Source organism: Gouania willdenowi, chromosome 9 (genome assembly GCF_900634775.1).
Source record: "Gouania willdenowi chromosome 9, fGouWil2.1, whole genome shotgun sequence".
Lineage (NCBI taxonomy): Eukaryota > Metazoa > Chordata > Actinopteri > Blenniiformes > Gobiesocidae > Gouania > Gouania willdenowi.
This window is the reverse complement of record NC_041052.1, coordinates 20,822,247-20,845,859: the sequence shown is the minus strand read 5'-3', so window position 1 is coordinate 20,845,859 and position 23,613 is coordinate 20,822,247. Positions and strand designations below refer to the sequence as shown.

The 23,613-nt window shown below is 36.2% G+C and overlaps 2 protein-coding genes across 2 annotated transcripts in view; one reads left to right on the top strand and one right to left on the bottom strand.

Annotated features, from left to right (window-relative positions):
- The first annotated feature begins 6,680 nt into the window (after positions 1-6,680).
- Positions 6,681-12,109, top strand: klf9 (Kruppel like factor 9). The gene is made up of 2 exons (XM_028458388.1): positions 6,681-7,465; positions 11,620-12,109. Exons 1-2 carry the CDS (start codon positions 7,099-7,101, stop codon positions 11,898-11,900), a joined length of 648 nt encoding a protein of 215 aa, XP_028314189.1. The 5' UTR covers positions 6,681-7,098; the 3' UTR covers positions 11,901-12,109.
- Positions 12,110-15,976: 3,867 nt separating this feature from the next.
- fam219ab (family with sequence similarity 219 member Ab) overlaps positions 15,977-23,613 on the bottom strand; it is a 9,454-nt gene continuing 1,817 nt past the window's right edge. Inside the window, exons 2-6 of the mRNA XM_028458563.1 lie at positions 23,295-23,394; positions 21,111-21,216; positions 20,352-20,432; positions 20,205-20,259; positions 15,977-16,889 (exon numbers count right to left, since the gene is read on the bottom strand). Of these exons, the coding sequence (XP_028314364.1) occupies positions 16,731-16,889; positions 20,205-20,259; positions 20,352-20,432; positions 21,111-21,216; positions 23,295-23,394 (501 nt within the window). The 3' untranslated portion in view covers positions 15,977-16,730. The remainder of the gene's footprint in view (positions 16,890-20,204; positions 20,260-20,351; positions 20,433-21,110; positions 21,217-23,294; positions 23,395-23,613) is intronic.

Below are 23,613 nucleotides of genomic sequence, written 5' to 3'. Positions count from 1 at the left end.
GTGGCGCCTCATCATTTCAAACCACACTTTCAAACTGTCAGGCACGCGGAAGAGAACATCTTGTACCGCGGGACAACTGCACGTGCCTCTGTTACCATCACACGCACGCGCGCGCGCGCCCCACTCCACACAACAGCCCGAGGATCAGACCCCCTCCTCAGCGTGAGCGTGACCCACATTCCGTGCACTTTTCAACTTTTGCACTAGGGTGGGAAGGGATGCAGGGAACGCCCCCTATCCTCGGAAGTGTTTACTGCACTTTTTGGGGGGCGGGGCCACCCGGTCTATAAGCGTCCTGCGTCAGAGGGTCGGACCAGGTCGTTCTCTGCATTTTTCTTGGAATTTCAGCTGCTGAAGAGCGGGCGGGGCTGGAGAACAGAGCGATCCACCATTAAAGAGAAATGTCCCCAGAGTGAGCAATAGGTGCACAAACAGGAACTCTGTCTTTGTGTTCTACGACGTGTTTACTGATTAGCTTACTCACTTTAGCAGACACTGTTATTATTGATTATAGAGCTGACTATACATCTCAAAGTTAGGGCCACGAAACCTGTTGAGCTTTTTAGAGTTAGATCATGTTTGTCCTGTTTTGTGACTATTGGGACTTGATTGTAATGTGTTTTCTCTTTTTTGACGTTGTACAGCCAGGGGTGGACTGGGACAAAAACCAATCAGCCCTGGCATTTTGTGTTCACACCAGCCCACTGCATTATCAGTGACACCACATAGAAGCTGTTATTAAGTCAGTAATGCTCAGTATGCTGCTCTTTATGTCTACATTTTAATAGTTATTCCCCCAGAAAACATTTTTTACCTACTTCCTTTGGCCATTTTGCAACTTCCTTTGTCTCATTTTTGCCCCATTTCAAAAAGTTTTGCCAATTAATACCTCTTTTTCCTTATTTTTGACAATTTATCCAATTTTTGTCCTTTAATTTTTTTTAGCCACTTTTCATCCAAATAAGCCAACTTTTACCATACACTTGTTTCCTTTTGCCTACATTTGACCTCTTTTTGATCCACATTTTTAACCCTTTTGCACTATTGTTTGCCACATTTTTTTTTTCATTTAAGCGACCCTTTGCCATTACATACTACCTGGTTCCTCTTTATTTCCCCTTTTTTTTGGCCACTCTTGACTGCTTTTGGCCCATTTTAGTCCATTTGCACTCTTTTCATGCTACGTTTTTGTCACTTTTGGACCATTTTTGGCCGCCTGTTCCCATGTCTGCCTCCATTCGCTCGTCAAAAGAAAAATAAAGTACCGGACCGGTGTCACATACTGAGTTTACCACCGTACTGTGATGATAACCCTAACCCAAACCCATTCCAAAAAAAAAATTAAACCCATGTTCGTTCACTTTGAAAACAAAACTAAACAAAAATGAATTATTTATTTATTTATTTAAGCAAAAAATAAATTTCCGGTAGTGCGCATGTGCGCGCATACACATATGTGCATATATCAGTCCACCATGATGTTATATATATATATAAGTGTAGAAAGTCAACCCCCTCCCTTTTCTCAATGCTCCCCTGATGTATTATTTTTTTCAATAGTAGGTTTTACAGCTTTCCATGTCCTGCTGTAGTATCTGAGAGTTAATGGCACAGAACTGATTCTTCAAACATCAGGTCTGATGTTATGATTAATAACTTTGCAAAGGGGTGGAAAATTACCTGTAAATTCCCACGGGAACTTGAACTCTGGAATATTTAAAAATATAAACTTTTAATGGAAATTATTAATTGGATAAGTGATACTGATATTTTAGATGATGCTAAAATATATTTTCCCAAATATATTTAACATACCTATTAAGTGTCAACCATTTAATCATGAAAACTTTTCTAGAATTTTGCCATACTCGTTGAAAAGTTACGTTTTTTTTTGTTTTTTTTTATTGTAATATCTTGAATTGAATACTCTTATTTATGTTTGGATATAATACAGTTATTTTTGAATAATTCCCCAAATTCCAGAATTTCCAAATGTTGCTAATGTTGATCAAACGTATTCATGAGAGGATGTACCATTACATTTTGTTTTGCTTTTGTTGAGCCTTAAGCAATACAGGAAAACAAGCCAGAACGTGTGTGTAGAGTTTAGTTTTCTCTGAAAGCAGAAAAAGCAACATTACTCAATCTCAGTAGCCTTCAGGTTATGTTGGGTTTTCTCATGGATCATTGGCCATTAATGACAAATTCACATTTTCACTGAAGTAGCTTCTTTTTTTTCAACGACAGGAGGACTCTTACTGTATGAGACTTCCATTTACTTTTACCCCTCGGTGTTTCATCCAGATCAGATTTGGATTTTGTATTTCATCACCAATTTTCCAAAGAACGGGCATGCATTTGTACCTATATTAGTATTAATGGGGATATGAACGTCTTCCGAGCCTTTATCATGTGAATGATCATGTTATTATGATCGGGATCATTGATCCAGATAACTGCCAATATCTGGTAAAGAGGATATTTGGTGCTTGGCAGATGTTTGTGCTCTTTGAGGGCTCTTTTTTAAGCACCAGGATAAACATTTGTGAGTCAAACAAATCAAACTGGAAGTCTGAATAATAAGTGGGAGTGTTCCTTTCCTTATTTGGCAGAATTAACGAAAACAAAAATGAGTGAGTCATACATCACCAATTACAAGAAGTATTAGTAAGACACTTCTTTTTGTAAGTGACAGTAAAGGAAATCCTATTCACATTTCAACATTTGATGTTCAGATTTTTTTTTTTTTTTTTTGGGAGGGTGTTTGAGTAAATGGTCTTCCACATGCAAGTACTAAATGTCTAGGTTGCATATTACTGGAAGTCAAAATAACAGAAATGGCAGTTATTCTTGTGGAACTTTTTGACTCATTTTTAGGCACTAATGTGAGTTGAATGTGACTAACACACTGGTGTTCAATTATATTCCAGATATACATTCAATTCATTATGTAATGTAGTTGTTTTCAAAATCGTATGGTGGAACTTGCAATGCTTGTTAGGAAACTTTGAATGGATGTAGTTGGTCCAGAAAATATCATATCTATTATGAAGAAACAAAGAACATGAGCTTCTCCTCAGGTGACTTTGTAAATGAAGCTGTGCTAATTTGGGAGCAGGCCATCTTTGTGAAACTGAGCCATAAAGTATAGGACCTGTCCACAGCTCAGGCATGATGGGCTACATTAGCTAGATTAGTTACCAAAGCCTGTACCGTGTTCAAAATGATAGTAACGTTCATTATGCCAGCTTTGGTCAAATCAAGCTGTATGTGAGTGGATTAAACTGGAACCAGAATTTTTTTTTATTAAAAACATGTCGGCTGCATGTTAAGAATGAATGAATAAATAACTTTTTGTTTAGTTCAAATAATAGACACAGCTTTGAATGCTCACATCCAAGTATCATAGTGTGTTGGAATTAGGGTTGGGGTCAATTATAATTGTAAACGCATAATCCTAACCCTAATCCTAATCCTAATCCTGTTTGGACTGCGAGACAGCCATTAAGTGTTTAATAATGCATTAATAAGAATAAGGCATTAATAAGTACTTAATGATGACTATTTAAGAGCCAATATGTTACTAATGCTAATAAGAAACTAAATAATGGATAATAGGTGTTCCGTAAACTAAATTAAAAACCTGTTGCCATTGTAATCAAAATTGAATTGTAATTGAGCTAATAAAAACTGTCAATTGCAATTTAATGAAATGCAAAACAGGTCTATGGCTTACATGTATGTAGTTCATATTAGGTTTTCCCACTACCTGTCAGTGAATTAAAGTTAGTGAGTTAGAGTTAGGATATGATTCATTTATTTATTTATTTATTTTAATAGGGACGAGACAATTTTACATAGTAACAATAGTATGAATGTAACTGATGTTTTGTACAAAGAGTTTATATTTATTAATTTAAATTCCAACTCTTGTCCCTAGTTAGGCTTTTACATTAGATATTATAATCAATGCACTGAAATATAAATGTAAAGATTATAAAATACATACATTAAAACCCTAACACAATCATCACAATGCTATATAAAGTTAGTAAAATGGTAATGGAACCTTAGTAATGGAGAATGTAATTGTAATTGACTTTCAGGGGAAAAATGATCATTGTAATTTATTTGTAATTGTAAAAATGCAGGTTATAGTAATCATAATTGAGTTGTAATTGAACATGGATAATTGAAAACGTAATTGTAATTGAAAAATGTAATTGACCCCAACAATGGTTTTTTGTTTGTACACTATACTAAAAGACTTCCATCCATCCGTCCACCCATCAATCATCCATCCATCCATTAATTTGTCTGTCCGTCCATCCATCCATCCGTCCGTCCGTCCGTCCATCCATCCATCCATCCATCCATCCATCTATCTTCTCCCACTTATCCAAAGCTGGGTTTCTGGGGAAGCATTCTTTCCAGAGATTGCCAGACTTCCCTCTTCCTCAGACTCTTCCTCCAGCTCTTCCCTCGGGCCTCCTCCTACCGGGACATGCCCAGAACACCTCCCTCTCTGGGGCATCCAAAACTGATGGCCGAGCCAGTACCATAGCTGGCTCCTCTCAACGTGGAGGAGCAGCAGCTCTACTCCGTGTTCCTCCTGTGTCACAGGGATTCTAACCCTTTCTCTAAAACACATGTATCAAACTCAAAGGTTTAAATGGCTAAATCTGGCCTATTAAAGCATCCAAATTAGCCCCCAGAAGAAAGTAATCATGACAAAGAAATCATGAATAAATGAGCTACTAATTCAGTCTTAGATATCTTAGTTCCTTCAAATACACACGATCATGCAGGGCTCACAGTTTTCCCATCACATGATGGCAGTCATTATTAACCTAAAATTGTAACAACTACAATACAACTCTATTATTTGTTTTATTTTTAAATCCTGCAATTTTCCTCAAATTGTTCCTTGACATTTTCCTAAATCATACAGAAATTGGTCCCAAAATGAAGGAAATTTAGGTGACGATCCTGCAGAGATGGATATCTGTCACCTATTGCATAGTTATTGTTGGTGCAATGGAAAAAAGTACGCACAACTGTGTAGTTAGCTCCCAATTTTAATCTAACTTACACCAAAAAACATGAGGTTTCGGGCTGAACACCCTTCATCAGACATCAGGCGTCCAGCCCAAAACATCACGTTTTTTGGTGTAAGTTAAATTAAAATTGGGAGCTAACTACGCAGTTGTGCAGACTTTTTTTCATTGCATCGGTTGGCTTTTTTGATCCAGCACACTGCTTTCAAAGGGATGTGTGTGTATTTTTGATTGTGCCACATTAGATATTGTTGGTGTCTTACATATAATTTATATGTGGAGGTGCAAACCAGGGCACATGCATTTGTAATTTAAAAAAAAAAAAAACTTGTTTTCACACCTAAAATCTGCAGCCCACTTTGATAGAAACCGCTCTGTGTTTGGCCCCTGAACTGAACTGAATTGGACGCCCCTGCTCTACAGAGCTAGCTGCCTTCCTGCAGAGGAAACTTATTTCAGCCGCTTGTATCTGAGATCTTGCTGTTTTCGGTCATGACCCAAAGTTCATGACCATAAAGCACTAAAGGACTTGTTCATGTTTTTATTTTTAGCAGGTTGGACTATAAGCTGTTCTGACAGGTCAGTACAGTTAGATAACTACACCTCGTTAAATATACAGCTGCCATTGTCCTTCTACACATGAAGAACATTGACCATAATACATGTTGTTTTCATAGAGCTGCCTCTAAACCAGTCCGTCCAGTATCCGATTTTAATAAATGTAATGGATTACATGTACTCACATTACTGTAATTGATTTGTTATTATGGGTATATCTATATTTTTTAAGTATATTTCTATGTCAGTAATTTTGCTTGTACTTAAGTATGTTTTAAAAGTAATGAAGTAATTTGTTACATTTCAAATTGAGTAAATTATTATTTATTTATTTTAAATGATCAACAGACATTGTACAACAACAAAAAATGTAATGGCCAGACATCAATCAAATGCATCACATCATAGCCGACCAGTCAGATTAAACATATTGCACCACGCCGGTTATTTTCTATGTTTTTAAAGTTCAGAAATGTAGCTATACTCCTGATTTTTGTTTTGTTTTTTTTTATTTGAATTTTGAATTCAATTAATTGGTGTTATTTTTTTATTTGAAGGTGAATTCTACATTTTGACAAACCTTTTATTTTATTCAGATGCCTTTGTGGAAAATAAATTAAGTTCCAATTGTGCAGAAGGGAACCGTGGCAAGATTTACTGCCAAAAATAAACGTGTGAAGTGAAAGAAACTTAACTTTTACTTTGAGTACTATTTAATTGAGTTACATTTTACTTGTACTTGAGTAATTTATGTATAATTTACTTCTTATTATACTTGAGTACAGTTTCAATTAAGTAACAGTACTTCTACTTGAGTAGAATATATCAGTACTCTTTATACCTCTGGATATATATCAGTATGGTACTGGTGAGTCTATATTTTCCCACTCTAAATGAGTACTTGAAGGTAGCATCAGCCAACTTTGACTTATTTTTCTCCAGCCTCGACCTGTGATTGGTTTGGCAGCTTGTCAATCACTTTGGTCAATGGGCACTTCCAAAAAGGAGAGTCACGTTTTATCTGAGCCAATCACAGGCCGAGGTCACTATGACACGGCGGGATTCCGCGAAATTGTTTCTTGGAGTTGGAAGAAGTGCTGCTCTAGAAAGAGGACTAGTTAACGCACGAGTGGCGACACACCGACACCGACACACCCAATGAACACAGACGGAGCTGCTCCGTCGGTGAACCGTGTGCTTTATTGATCCGGTATTGAGAAAAGAGGTGTTATGAGGTGAAGGAGGAGGAAGAGTCGGAGGACGACCATCTCTATCTTTGAGGGGGGAGATTATTTATCCGCCCTGCTGCAGCTGCCAGGAGAAAACGCAGTCTATGTCACATTGAAGACAACACGTGTGGATGATTAACCGCATGGTCTACAGGAGGACACGTCCCTGACTGCTCCACTCCACCTGGATCATTGTAATAGGATATACTGACAGTATTTGTATCAAATTAAGCTGATTAAACCCCGGGCTCACAATGTCGGAGGTTGAGGTCTCTGCGGACTGCGTGGGACGGACAGAGGACATGGTGAAAGAGACACCAGAGAACAGGGCTTTGCTCATGGTGGCAATGATTTTATTGGACTTAAACAAGTGTAACCCCACTGCCATCAGCGCAGGAGACGGCAGATGTCAGGGGGGCAGTGATGCCGCCGAGCAGGAGGTGGAGCGGGCCAGTTGCAGGTTGAACGCGGTGATGGTTCCCAAACAACCGCGAAGCAAGAGGGCGGCGGAGGGCCCCCGGGAGGAGTCCCCGGAGAAACGACACTGCTGTCCGTTTAACGGCTGTGGGAAGATGTACGGAAAGTCATCCCACCTCAAAGCCCATCTCAGGGTTCACACCGGTAAGTGGAGATGTTTTTGACACGCCTACGAACAAGTGACGGGGTTGGTTTGTGCCGAGGGCAACATAACATAATATCACTGCGCCACTTCATTCTGACGCAGATTGGACAACAAAATGCTCCACTTAATCTAGAATCATCTGTATAAAGCCATATATTGCTCAATAGCATTCTATTGACCATAGTACCCTGGCTTTCTTTACACTTGTTTGTATGTGCACACTGAGTGTTACATTACATGTCCATGTCTGTAGCAGAGGTTCCCCCACGCTGAGTGGACACCACGTGCCTCCGCCCGCATTAGTGATGCATTACGGGCTAATGACGTGTTGCTATTCATCCTGGGCTGTTAGATGGGCTCTCAGCCGCTAAATACCATGGATGACGTAAATGAGTCAGTTGTTGACAGACATGTCCGTAGCGTGCCGAGCTAAAACCGTGGCATACTAAAGTGTCCCAACATTGACTCGTGATTGTCATCCAGGTCACTGCGACACTGACGTCCCCACGAGTACTTATCCGTAGATAACCCATCCCTGCACCGCTACTTCCTCATACGTCACCGCCTCCGCCCACTCGCGCCGGGTTGTAAACAAGAGCAGACATGTGGCTGAGCGGAGCACGTGGGAGGGAGACCGGGGGAAGCCATGCTGGTTTTTTTTTTTTTCTTCTTTTTGAGCTCGCAGTTTGTGTGTGTGTTTTTTTTTTTTAATTATTTAAAATTATTTTTTAATATAAACATTTTGTATTGTTTTATTATGCAGTAATAATACATATACCACGGTTGGGGTCAATTAAAATTTTCAGTTACAATTAAATTCCAATAATTTTTTTATCCTCAGAAAGTCAATTACAATTATACCCTCAATTACTTAAGTTTAATGACAATTATTCACAATTACTGAGCCTGAAATAAATATAAATAACCTAATAAAAGTTAACCTTCCTCTTGTGTTAACTTTCTGTTAGCATCTGTTATGATAACGGGTGCTAAATCAGCTATAAAATAGACTTAAAACAAATATCTATCATCTAATTTATTTTCCATCTATTGGTTGACTTGTGAGGCTTCCTAATCAATGAAAATATAGGTATTAATATTTTTGGTGTGGGCGACTGAGCCTTTTTTGTGTCAGTATACCCCTCGATTAAAACTTTTTTAAAGATTGATTTCTGACCAATATATTAATAATCGCAGTATCGTCATATTGTGAGATAATCGTTATTGTGAGCTTTGTATCGTATTGTATCGTGAGGTACCCAGAGGTTCCTACCGCTAATTGTAATTGACAATATTAAAGCAAAATACTGACAGAACCAGAAAAGACACATGCAAGGCAGTGACCACTCAAAAAAGCAAGGACATTTTCATTTCTTTATACATTTTGGAGGCTTTTCTTTTTGGTGTTTTGTCTGATCAATTTAAAAGACCTGAAGTATTCAGTGAACCAGATAATAAACACATTACGCAATGGAGCAGTACAGACTTTCCGTTTACGTTGAGCTCACAGAGGTGTGTTCTCTTTACTCAGCATTTCTAAATCATGTCCCCTTTCATTCCTGGAAGTTACTGTGTGTGTTTATACAAACTAATCTGTCCTAGTATGATTTACCATATTATCTCTGCTTATCTTTCTACTGCATTATTTCAAGAAGTATTCTCACACACACACACACAGTCTCCTAACTATGACTTTTTTTTTTTATTAGTGTATTTTTAGTATACTCAAATATCCATCAGTTGAGTAGAACATCAAAACATCTAAACTGGCTCTCAGAATGATTAAACTGAGTAAAAGTAAAATAACAAAGGGGAAAAACAACCATAATATTTGGTTATAGGTTTGTTATTGAATGCTTTGCATCTTAGTTAGTGAAGCTTTTAGAGGTAATTAATATTGAGTATTTCCTCCATCTGTGAATAGAAAAAAGTTGCATCAGGATAGTTTACTATATCACAGATGTGGATTAAATAATTTTGATCAAATCAAGGATAAAGTCGAGATTAAACTCATTAAAGTAGATATTTTGAGAATAAAGTTGAAATATTTTGTCAAGATTGAAGACGAAAAGATGAGATTAGAATCGAAATTTAGAAAATATACTCAAAATACAACATCGTGATAAAAGTGGATGGTTTGCTAATAAAGTCAAATCTATGGAAGCTGACTAGGGCCAATTCTTGTCTTTTTGACTTTAATCGCGACATCACATTTCAACTTTATTCTTGACATTTCAACTTTAATCTTGACATTTGAACTTTAATCTTGACATTTCAACTTTAATCTTGATTTACCCAACATTATTTTCTCCCTCAAAATTGGCCCTAATCTGCTCCAGTAACTGTATAATAATAATAATAATAATGATAAATATGATTTTTACAACAAACTTTATTTACCACAAAAATACAGATGAAAAAATAAATACTGTAACCAGATTGCAAATAAGAGGTAGATTAAATATAAAAATGGCTGATGATTACATGATTACACGAGTCGTAACAATGTTTTAAAGTGACCAAAAGAAATGCGTCACAGTTACTATAAGCAACAGTTCCGGTAAGCAACAATCATTACATTTTAAAATGACATTCTTAGGAGTTTACCGACTCCGTTTTACCGCACGCTGACTACAACACAAAGGCTGCACAAGATTAGTCACGCTCAAGTTGTTTTATTTTTTTAAAGTAGTACAGTCACATTCCGCCACCTACGCTATGTGATGAACGTAATCACAGGGAACCAGAGAATTACATTTATTACATTGATTGTTTAAATAGGCAGACATTGTGTCATTACTGATGTCATCTAGTAGAAAGAAGAAGGTACCTTACTGGTCAATTCTCAGATTATTATTAATATATTAATAATAAATATGGCTATTAATAATAATAATATAAAGTTGCCCCGATGCTGCTTTTTTAAACTTTCGATACGATATGTAAATTATATTATTTAGGCCAATATCGTTATCGATCTGATCCGATATCAGCACAAATCATACACACTTTTATTACTTATTTTGTGATGTAGAATGTTAGAAAAGTTATTGAAGTTATAGAACTCAGAGAACAATAGTCAGCAACAGTAGGTATGAGAAAAACTGACCTATTTATTATTAACCAATGGGTTGCATACATTTTAACCCTAAACATAATATTATTCTACAATTGAATAAAATAAATTAGAATAGCCTGAAATAGGGCTGCACAATTAATCACATTTTATTCGTGATCACGGTTTTGGTTGAAACGATTAAAAAAGATCTGATCGTCAGCAATATTTACATTTAAAATACGGGCTCTGCACTTTGTAATAATGTATTTATTTCATTAGCCTTTGGTGCATTTTATTGTACTTACATTGTTAAATTTATTTATTTTTAAGTAGGATTCCTATTTAAAGCTTAATTGCACTGTAAACTGTACATATTGTTTAAAAGTAGTGTAACAAACATGATAAAGAATTGTGATTATAATCGTGATTATCATTTTGGCCATAATCGTGCAGCCCTATAATACAATAATGTGTTTTAGATGCAGGCCGATAAAAAACGATACTTGGTTGAGGTTTTTAGCTGATATGGGACCGATATCAGTACCAGATCAGGACACCCTTATAGTCTAAACAACTTTAGTGGCCTTTTCTGTTATCAAAGTCATAAAACAATAAGTAAGCAATTCCCTATTGAAATTAGGGGTGTTCCGATCCGATATCAGCCGAATATCGGCCACCAGATTCAAATTTCTGAATTAACTTTTTTTTTTTTTTTGCCCAATTTATTTTATTCAATTGTAGAATACGATATTATGTTAAATGTGAAAATGTATGTAACCAATAGGTTAATAATAAATGGGTCAGTTTTTCTCATACCTACTGTTGCTGACTATTGTTCTCTGTTTGAGTGACATCACATGATCAAGCCTTTTATAACATTCCACACGACAAAATAAGTTATTTTTTTTAATAAAAAAAAAAAAGTATGTATGATTCATGCTGATATTGGATCAATGTCGGTATCATATCGGAAATGAAGAAGTTGTATCGGGACACCCCTAATTGAAATAGTAAAAAAAGAGATTTATTTTGAGGGAGGTGAATTTATATTCAATCATAGGTATTTTCCATAATGTCCGTATGTCTATTCTTCAGGCGAGCGCCCCTTTGAGTGCACGTGGCCCGAATGTGGCAAGAAGTTCTCCAGATCTGATGAGCTGACGCGTCACTACCGCACCCACACAGGAGAGAAACGCTTCAACTGCCCACTGTGTGATAAGTGCTTCATGAGGAGTGACCACCTGACCAAACATGCACGGCGACACGCAGGGTTCCATCCCAGCATGCTCCTGGGATCCAGTATGGCCAGGAGACGCCGCTGCTCCATGTCCGTGTCCTCTTCTGATTCAGGAGACTGGAGCCCTGCAGGGGTGTGACACACACACACACACACACACACACACACACACACACACACACACACACACACACACACACACCGAGCTACACACAGTAGACACTGAAGTAAATAAATACTTCCCACAGAAGTGGTGTGTGTAGCTTAGCTTAGACAGATCTCATCATGTCAGACAACTCAACTACACACACACACACACAGTAGAAACAGTTTAAACCTGACTGTGGCCAAACAGGAACTTCTTGTCTCGGTGCCTGAGGTTAATGATATTTATTTAAAACTATTCATGATCGAGCAGGAAGTTTCGTGTTAAGTTCCTATTGGTTATTATTATCTCTCTTACTATCCTGGACTTTTTTTCCTAGAGAACATGTATGATTTAACACTATGTGTGTTTGCAAACTTGATATGCAAACAACAGCAACAAGAAGAACACAACTTATAAAAATGACACATGGATGTAATGCATTACATTATTTTTTGATTAAAATATCACTAGTTGACAGATCAAACTTACAAATGTAGTTTAGTTTTTTTTTTAAATACCAGAAAGGTGAATGTACCCTATAGTAGAATCACCATGTAAATAGATAATTATAATAATTAACTTTAAGATGAATAATGATGTAGCATAGTGAGTTGGTATTAGAGGTTGAATGTCAGTATTAGAGGAATCAGAGCGTAGATGTTTATTTTCCTGTATCTAGCTGTGGATAACAGATGTTCCCAGATGTGCTCTCGGTTCAAAAAGGGTGTTGGGACTTACAAGGATAATGCTTGCAAATAAATGCACCGACATGCTATTTTATGAGCTCATTTTATCGATTTATTGAACAGAAATCTTTGTGAAGATTTTCCTTTTTGTCTGATTTGAAGTTTGAAAGTAGTAAGTTTACGCTTTCCTCAGTGTTGAAATTCTAATCCACGACCACAAAAAGACAGGTTTAGTCATAAACAACAGTGCCTTTCTTTCACCCGTGACAATGGGAAACACTACCTGATGGAGAACAGTTCAGTTCATCATTGACCATCGACTAAGCCAACACTTGGAAACTTATTTCTGTTTAATGTCAAGACTTCATTTCTTATGAATATAGTCTTATGTATGGGCTGTGTGTGCTGCGCCCCTAGTAGTATAAGGGAAGCTGTTTGTGTTTGTGAGGCCACTCCCTTTTTTCTTTGGTTGTGAATGAATAAATTCTGTCATGATGTGGCATGCTTGCATCGATTTCTGTGGTACAATTTTTTAATATTATATCAGGTATTCTCTTTTTTATTTGTGTAATGATGTTAATTTGTCATTCATTAATTTCATTACTCACGTTATCGGTTTTCTTTTTTTTATTTTATTTTTTAAATACAAGTCAGATAAAGCTTTGAAGCAGTGTGGGTGTTGTTCACCTTGTTGGATATAAAAACTCCAATATTATGCAGGAGTGAAGCTGTTTTTCTTGTTTGGTTTAATATTTAACTGATTAAATACTGGTGCCTTTCACGATTAAAGCTCCAACTTCTGATTGTACTGTAATGTAATCAGGGACTGACAATGCAAGCCCAATGTTAATTCAATACATGCAGATGTGTAATAATTACTGCTCTATGCTTTTAACATTAAAAATGTTGTTTATTTGTAAAGAGTTTGACTCTTGTATTTTTTTCCAAAAGGTGGACTCGACATCTAGCTATCTATCTATAAAGCAGCAAAAGTCTGCGTGCGTGCGTGTATGTGTGTGTGTGTGTGTGTGTGGAGCGAATTTCTCCCAGACACGGTATGAGTTTGACCTGAAACTTTGTCGATGGCTTCCAAATACCACAAGTGTGTGCATCCGTTATTTTGGAGTAATTTGGTGTTGCAAAACATTTATTTTAAGATTATGGCTGTTACCATAATCTTGTTATGGTTTGTTTGAATTTAAAAAATAGTAAACATTAAAAACAGTTTTTGTACTGCTAAAAGTTATTTAAGTTAATATTTCATGGTTATTTATAAAATTATCCATAATTACAATGATGTAAAGAAAGAAAAACGATCAGATCAACATCTAGTGCTTCTTTTGTTAGTGTTTAATTTCTTAATACTCAGCACATGACAATAACATTGTGAAATACTGCAAAAGAAGTGTTTACAAGGAAAACATTAAAAGAAAGCAATTTCATATGCAGTAAATGTTCTCGAAACAGATTTAAGACGACATTAAATACATCTCGGTAACATCTCCATACTTAAGGCATAATCTGATAAATAACTGGATTAGAGAACAGATGAGGAGGGCAGCACAAAGATTTGACAGCTCCAAGTCTACAATCCTTTAAGTTGCTATTGACGATGAAACGTAGCTTAGCTTCTATTGATCTATAGAAAAAGCAGATAGCATCGCATTTGACGTTGACCTGTCCATTGCTGTGCGTTATTGTCTGAAAGTGAAAAGTTCTGGGATGTTGACTGAAATTATGACTCAGTGAAAAATGAAAGCATCCTCCATTACCTTTGGATTTATTAATACAGGGTCAAGAACACAGGATCAGTGCAGTGACCAGGGTTGGGGTCAGTTATAATTGTAATTTCATAATTCATAATTATCTACATTATGGCATAATTACAATTGTAATCTAAAAAATCTGTTGCCGTCGTAATTGTAAAATGTAATTGAGTTCAGATGATTTACTTTGTAATTACCATGAAAATTCTCAAAAATTGCAATTATAATTTTACACAAAACGGGAACCATGTACAGTTCTTCACATGTAGTTATTATTAAAATATGTTTCATATCAAGCTTTCCCACTTTTACCATTTAATGAAAATATGTAAATCGACAGAAAAAAAAGTCTCAGACGCCCATGCCAAAAATATTAAAACTATGTTTTTATTGATTAGGAAGCATAACAAGGTAACCGATAGATAGGAAATAAATGAGATGATACTCATTTTGTTTTTAGGGATGTCCCGATACAACTTTTTCATTTCCGATATGATACCGATATTGCAGCCTTGAGTATCGGCCGATACAGATATTGATCAGATACGATATCAGCATGATTCGTACATACTTTTATTACTTTTTATTTATTCTTTTTTTAATAAAAAAAAAAAAAAAAAAAAATTGTAGTGTGGAATGTTATAAAAGGCTTGATCAAGTGATGTCACTCAAACAGAGAACAATAGTCAGCAACAGTAGGTATGAGAAAAACTGACCCATTTCTTATTAACCTATTGGTTACATACATTTTAACCTTCAACGTAATATGTACAGTATTCTACAATTGAATAAAATAAATAAAAAATGAATTGCAAAAAAAAAAAAATCTGAATTTTTAATCCGATATTTATTTTCAGGCTGATATCGGAACCGATATCGGATCGGGACACCACTATTTGTTTTTAATGTATTTTACTGCTGATTTAGGACCCATTATCGTGAGTGATGCCAACAGAAAGCTAACACAAGAGGAAGGTTAACTTTTATTAGGTTTTTTTTTATTTCAGGCTCAGTAATTGTGATTAATTGTCATTGAACTTTAATCATTGAGAACGTAATTGTTATTGACTTTCTGAGGATAAAAAAAAAAAAAAATTGTAATTGGAAAAATGCTGGTCATTGTAATCGTAATTGAATCGTATTTGAACATGAGTAATTGAAAACGCAATTCTAACTGAAAAATGTAATTGACCTCAAGCCTGGCAGTGACACACTTTTTATTTTTATCGGTTTATTGTTGAAATGTCAATTCTCTGCAGTGCTGGAAACGATGCACAGATGTAGGTTAAAGTAAAAAACAATGTGCAAACTTAAATCAATGCGTGTGATGGCAGAGCCACAAATGCAGCACGACAGAAACCAAGATTCAGACGTACAACTAGTGTGTGTGTGTGTGTGTGTGTGCTTTCATTGTAATCGTCTCCATTCCTCTCATCAGCCTCGGACAGTTTCAGTCATTCATATTGGTAAATGGACTGGTAAATGGACTTGATTTTATATAGCGCTTTATAACCACACTGAAGCAGTCTCAAAGCGCTTTAAATATCAGCTCATTCACCCAATCACTCTCACATTCACACACCAATGGGACAGGACTGCCATGCAAGGCGCTAGTCGACCACTGGGAGCAACTTAGGGTTCAGTGTCTTGCCCAAGGACACTTCGACACATAGTCAGGTACTGGGATCGAACCCCCAACCTCTCGATCAGAAGACGACCCACTACCACCTGATCCACGGTCGCCCGTGAATATTGGTACATTCAGGAATCTCAATCCAGTAGATTAAAGTGTGTGTTTACAATGCAAAGACTGCCATTCAGTGCTACATCATATTTTATAGTACACACACAAAAAAAGGGCAATATATACTCTATTTGTGGTCCAAATAGAGTATATGTCCACATTTCTCACATATTTGACACACAGTAGTCTGACTGTTCATAGTTGAAAAAATAAACTTTTAAGTAAAATAAAAAACTAAGTAAAAAAGCAGTGAAATCAGCAGCAATGGTAATGTTTCCTTTTAGACCATTTTCAGGCATCAGCTGTATAATTTTCAGTCTAATATTAATAATAATAACAATAACATCAGTGGAATAGCTCTCGTACACACTGTGCGTCCTGCCATAGGAGGAAACCACCAATAACTATTCTATTGGGATTCACTTTCACTACTTCTTCTAGATTTTGAACAAAAATTACTATACCTTTATCATTTTCATTTCATCAAAATGACAATAGCACTTAACTTTCATTATGGAATAATCCACCAATACTGTACTGTCACCAAGCTGGTGATGCAGTAAACTCACAGCGAATAGGGATGGGTGGAGGAGGGCGGGGGGTGGGGGATGGGGTGGGGGGGGTGTTACTGTATGTGACAAGTGGTGGAGGAGGTGGCCTGGCAGCACATGCAGGTAGGGTTGACCGATTTGGGCGGGATCAGATCCAGATCTTCATCATCTGGTATCTCGTCCAGACGGTATCCATCTTTAAGCAGCTGAATGTTGAGATCTTGATTGATTTGCTAACGATTAAAAGGCAAACACACAAAACATGTGGCGTGGTCAGATGCATTTCCTGGTACAACGCTAGTGTGACATTGGCATAAACGGCAGGAAAGTGATTCTGACTAAGACCTGACAGAAGGTTTTTAAAGTGGAGAACAAACCGATGTTAAAAACAAACAATTAAAAAAAAAACCCACCTGTTCACATAAGCATTCAACTAACTCATCTCCTTCACTCCTTCTGTTTCCTGTAAAGCGTCTGAGTTTTCTTTAAAAGCACTATATAAAACGGATTTTTTATTATTATTATTATTATTATTATTATTATTATTATTATTATTATTATTATTATTATTATAAACTAGCATGACAAAGTGTTCTAATTCCCAAATTGACCATTGAATTTACTAGAGTAAACATGGGCAATTGGCGACCAGGGGGCCAAATTCAGGCCTCTGCCTAAGTTTGTGCGACCCCCAGACTAGTAAATGCACAAAATGACTCCAGAAATACACAAAATGACAACAAAAACACTGAAAGTTAGAGAGAAATATACAAAATAACAAAATAAACATGTAAATAACTTCTAAAATGACATCAAAAATACCTAAAATTGAGCATTGCGTGAGTTCAGGCAGGCACGGAAGTCAAGCTAGCCAGCCCCACCAGCTGACAGTAGCAATTCTCTCATCAGTTAATCATTCAGCTGATCTCGTTCCGTGCTTCCCATTGCTTAGAGTAAGTCACGCCGTTGTATTTAAACCACTGCAAACACGCCTACTTCTGCATGCTTCGTCCGTAAACGCCTCGCAACCCACCCTCACCCCAGCTCCTCCTCTCCATCTAATTAAACAGTGTGTTCTGTTGCCACCTAACACCTGTGCTTCTGTTCCAGTGGGTCCTGCTGACCGCTCTCTCTGTATATGCCTTTCCATGTGTCTGCTGGAATGGCAGAGGGTACCAAGAACAGAGCCTGACCGCCAAAATCTAAAATGCATGCTAAATGAAGCTATTTCACTAAAGTGATCCCGGCTAAATTGAGAATATAATACACAAAATGACAACAAAAATACTTAAAAGGAGAATATCAACACAAAAATGACAACAAAATACTTAAAATGAGAATATAAAACACAAAATGACAACAAACTTACATAAAATAAGAATATAAAACACAAAATGACAACAAACATACATAAAATAAGAATATAAAACACAAAATGACAACAAACATACATAAAATATGAATATAAAACACAAAATGACAACAGACATACATAAAATAAGAATATAATACACAGAATGACAACAAAAATACTTAAAATGAGAATATAATACACAAAATGACAACAAACATACATAAAATAAGAATATAATACATAAAATGACAACAAAAATACTTAAAATGAGAATATAAAACAAAATGACAACAAAAATATATAAATATAGAATATAATATACAAAATGACAAAAAATGAAATACCTAAAATTATAGATATGAGAACAAAAATAAACAAAACCCTTTGTTTTTTCCTGTATTAAAGCTCAGATTGATGATTATTATAAATAACTGAAATTAATGTTAATAATGTGACCCTTGGATCAAACAATCACATTCTTATAGCACCTGCTGTGCTAAAAGTTGACCATCTCTGTCCTAGACCATTGCTTCAGGCTGTATATTTAATCCATTTGTTGCCGTTTTATTATATTTGGTTTACTGTAGAGTAAAAGGGAAGATGTCTCTCTGCTAATGGCAGAGGCTCTACAAGGGGATGTTTTCCCATCTGTCCACGTTTGACATTTTGCCCCATCAGATAAACTGCAGCTTAACCTTTGATCTACTGAAGAGTGATAGGCAGGGCAATGCTGGCTATTGTAAACAATCCCTGCAGACAAAACTCAATATTAATATTTTAGAAATGTAAAATGGTTCCTTTTCTGAGCTCTCAGATACAGAATATCTTAGAAATTGGTCTGTGAGGAAAAACCTGTTTTTTTTTTACAACAGTAATCCTGGCTGAGTAAGATCCAGCATTACCACAGAGAATGGCTGGAAATAACAGCTTTTAGAGCAGTGGTTCTTAAACGTTTGTGGCTTAAGTACCCCCTTTCTCTTACTCTTGAATCCAAGTATCCCCTTTGTCTGACTACAACATTTTGCTCAGAATACTATGAAACAACCACTATTGAGCAGAATGATAGAATGAATGAGTGATAACACACATTTGAAAGAGTCTCACTTTGTAAATACATGGAATAAAACAGTATTTCGTGCCTCGTGAATAGATTTATTTCTATAGATTTTATCATTTCCGATTATCTCCCTCCTAACGTGGGACAAATACACTTCATGTTTTAATGAAGATAATCTCATCTTTTTGTGCGTTTTTGTGTCATTTCATGTATTTTGGGTGTCATTTTGTGTATTTTTTGTGTCATTTTGTGTATTTTTGGTGTCATTTTGTTGTTTGTATGTTCTTTTTAATATTCAGTATATTTTTGTCTTATTTTGTGTGTATTTGTTGTCGTCTTTGTGTGTTGTTGGTATTATTTAAAATATTCTCTCTCAGTGTGTGCGTTTTTGGTGTCAATTGGTGGTTTCTTATGTTGTTTTGTATGTTTCTGTGTTATTTTTTCTGTATTTTGCAGTGATCTTGTGTGTTTTTTTCTCATGTATTGTCTTTGTTGTCATTTTGTGTGTTGCTGGTAATAGTAAGTGTTTTTTTCTCTCTTAGTGTGTGTGTTTTTGTTGTCATTTTGTGTATTTTGTTGTCGTTTGTTCTTTTTTATTATTCAGCATATTTTTCTCTTATTTTTTGTGCTTTTGTTGTCGTTTTGTATCAGTTGATAATATTTAGTATTATTGTCATTTTAACAAAAAAAAATTAACATTATAAAACCCCATATTTTTTCCTTTCTTAATTTTCCTCTCTCTGTCTCTCTCAAGTACCCCCAGTAGTGCCATTGTGTACCCCCATTTTAGAAACCCTGTTTTAGAGGTTTGTCATGAATGTAAATGGTAACTACAGAGATTAATCTCTTTGTATTCCTCAAATGTGTTACTTTGGATGTACTGTAAATAAACAATATACTACATTTATATGGGTTAACTACCCATGATATAAAAAAAAACAACTTTTAATATGTCCCATATTGATTTTTGACAACATGGTGCCATTAACAAATGAACAGAGGTTATTATCTTTAAAATCAACCACCCATCATTTATCCCTAGGCTGCAACAACCCATGACAACAGCAGTAATATTTCACACTTCTCCCCATCAAGTGTGAACATGACACTGTAAATATGACAGAATGCACGTCTCACCTCGGCAGAGGAATATCCTGATGATGAATATCTAGACATGTCAAAGTCATCATCGCTGTGAGAGAAAAAAAACACGTGTTAACGAAATATTTGTGGTGCGTTCCTAAGAAACAACAAGTACCTAAAAGGGAATGCACTGGTGTTTACCTGTCTGTGTCTAAGGCCACTAAAGGCTTCTCATCAGGGCTCTGGTCTAAGGAAGAATAGCCTTTATTGGGAACTACCAACCTGCACGAAAGATGACACACGATCAGCAGCAGAAAGAAATGATGTGTCATTAGGTAATAAAATGGCTCAGATGGTAAATGAAAAGAGAGAGGGATCAAGTCAAACCCTTCTTAATCAACATACGTCACAATTCCTTAATTGTCGTTTGTTTTTCTAATTTATGTACCTGTATGTCCTACATTTTGCACTATGATCATATGTTAGTATTTATTGTTCTGACTCTCTGCTCTTATTCTGTGTTGCTGCAAATGTAAATTTCTCCTCTGAGCATAAGAAAAGGTGGATTCTATCTATTCTATCTATCGCTTGGGCTTTGGGTGCCCCCTGGTGGCTGCATGGTGACATACCTCAGCAGACATCAGTTTCCTTTGGCAAATAACTAGTAAATCATTGGGCTCACACACACATATAAACATGGAATGTGTGTTTTTTTGTCCATAACACACTGAGAAAGCATGTAAACTTAGAAAGACTGAGGCCTGGACATAAACATTGATCTTCAAGCAACGAGACACAGCTTTCTTTATTGTTAAATACACCTGGATTTACCTACAAAAAGAGTTCATTCCAGAAAATAAGAGTTTAAGAAGACATTTTAATAAAGATGATGCAGCTGAAAACAGAGTATAAAGCTTTAATTCTCTCCTCCAAACTGAGGATCAGTCAGTATTCTCTTACCGTGTTCTGACCATGCCGTTGTTCTTCTTGGGCTGCTGGTTAACTGGACTCCCTACAGAAACATTGTTCTTCAATGAGCCCTTCCTGGCCAACTCTCTCTGTTTCTCTATAGATAAGACACAAATGACCCCAAAAATGTGTACAATTATACAACGTGCAGAAATTTGATCCCAAACAATTATAAGTGATGTATCTTAAAAACCCGATTACTGTGATTAAAGATACAAAAGCAAACGTACGACTGGGCTTTGAATGGCTGCCAAACACATGCTAAGTATTTATACTAGCACACAAGGTTTATTCTTTTTTTTCTTCACAAAAGCTGAAAGGGACCAACCACTATTAAAAAAAATAATCATCTGAAAACACAGTATATGCAAGGAAACACAAAAAGTCTGTAAAACGTACTAAAAATCTGTAATTTTCAGATACTGTATGTGCCCAACAACGCGTCAGGCATGTTAACAAAATATGTAGTTTTACCAATAATGAAGTCATTGAGTGACAAACTATCACATTGGGAGGGATCTTGAGTTGGGGTTTGCACATTCTCCCTAAGAATGACATAGTTCTCTCTGGGTACCTCAGTTTACACCTGGCACGCTAAAGTCTCAAAATTAAAGGGTACCTGTAGTGAAAATGTTTATACTGGTAACATAATTAATGTATTAGCAATAAACAACATAAGTGCACATTTATTTTTTTAAATACACACATTTGAAGTACTTTTTTGCACAATTTTTTATACATTAAAACACAATTATTGGGGATTGGGTCAAGTCGTTGATTCCGGTCCAGTGTTTACATTATCTCCTACCACATTTATTGGATTTTCTTCCTTATTTGGGTATTTTTTTTGGCATATTTTCCTTAATATTGTTTAATTTTGACATGAATTACCTAACTAAAGCTCTTGTATTATATGATCTTTTGATGGAGCTTGCAGTTAAAATCACTACAGGATTAAGAAGGAATCAGGGCCGGCTCTGGGCATAGGCAAACCAGGCGGTCGCCTGGGGCTTCATCTGCTGGAGGGGCGCAAAAATGCAATTCTTAAAGTGAAATAAAAAAATAAATGAATAATTAAAAGATATGATTAATACATTCCAACCCATCCTTCACATTTACCTGACACGTTTACTTTTAAATAAATAATAAAAAAGAACAAAAAAGCTTATTATGAAAAATCTAGGTGCTGACCTGCCAAAGTTTACTCTCGCCTGGAGCACCATATTACCCAGAGTCGGCTCTGGAAGGAATACGTCCTCATCAGTGGTAACAAAGAAGTATTTGGTACTATTTCACACAAAAAAGCACATTATTTTGCCAAATAAAGTGTGATTTTCCCTATATTCCCTTTGCTTTATCCAGACATTACCTCCACCTATGAGCGAGGGCTGTAGTTTCTGGAACCATTGTTTTGACATGTTTATTCATTCAACACTAGGCACTGAGGATTGTGACACTTTTCTTAACAATATGCATTTACCTTCAACATTTTAACCTTCAAGTAACTCATCAGCAGTACTGAATCCCAAGCTGTAGTTGTGAAGATGGTTTAACCCTGCCGTTTAGCAAGAGATATGACTAAATTACTTATAATTCCCATTTTAGCTATTCAGCCTGTGTTGCAACAGTCTTGTTAGTGTGTTAGTAGGTGTTTCTTAATGTTGTTTGGCTTCAAACTGCCACTAGAAAAACAAAACAACCCAGAATCTTAAGGTTTGACATACAGATTTTCCGATCTGGCTGCTGGACTCTGTCCAAGGAGCTGAAATGAACCTTGAAGGGCTGTTGCTGCTCATGAACACAGACTCAATTTTCCGATCATTAAACAGCCCAGAGATGTTATTACATCTCACCTTGGAGGCATTTGTTTAGCAAGATCCTGAACTCGGATAACTTGGAAATAAGATTTACAAAGCAATCAGATGCAAATTGAACAGTGCATCTACCGAACGAAACGAGGATCAACAAATTAAAAAGACACAGTCGAAGAAAACAATGATGTACTCAGTGTGATTAAATGATACATTCGCCCCAGACTTCAGATCAGATTTGTACGCAGAGCTAACACCTGACAGAGCACATTTACATCGATTTGGGTGTCATGTAACATCCCCGAATCAGACTTGTATATTCAGTGAGAGAACATGCCACGCTGCATCTAAAGCAATGACTCACCTATTTTCATCTGCAGGGGTGAGGGTTTATAGTTGATGGTGGCAGGCTCCACCTCTCTGGTGTCTGACTCTGCCTCTGAGGCTGTGGATGAGGCTGGATCCTAGGAATGCATGGTAAAAAGGCACAGGGAAATTCAAAAAAAAAAAAAAAAAATGCAATTTTGTAGTGCAAATACTAATGTCATCAATAAACAATCCAAGTGATAAAGACCAACTGGAGTGAGAAACTATGGAACAAGAGCAGATTTTACTTCATTGTACCCCTGGATCAATGAAGAAGATACAAATAAATTAAATTGTGGCTATTAAGACAAAATCCC

Bases quoted from the DNA above. Each gene is read 5' to 3' on its own strand.
- klf9 (XM_028458388.1), top strand. From the start codon at position 7,099: ATGTCGGAGGTTGAGGTCTCTGCGGACTGCGTGGGACGGACAGAGGAC. The intron at 7,466-11,619 runs GTAAGTGGAGAT...TCTATTCTTCAG, and splicing joins CCATCTCAGGGTTCACACCG to GCGAGCGCCCCTTTGAGTGC.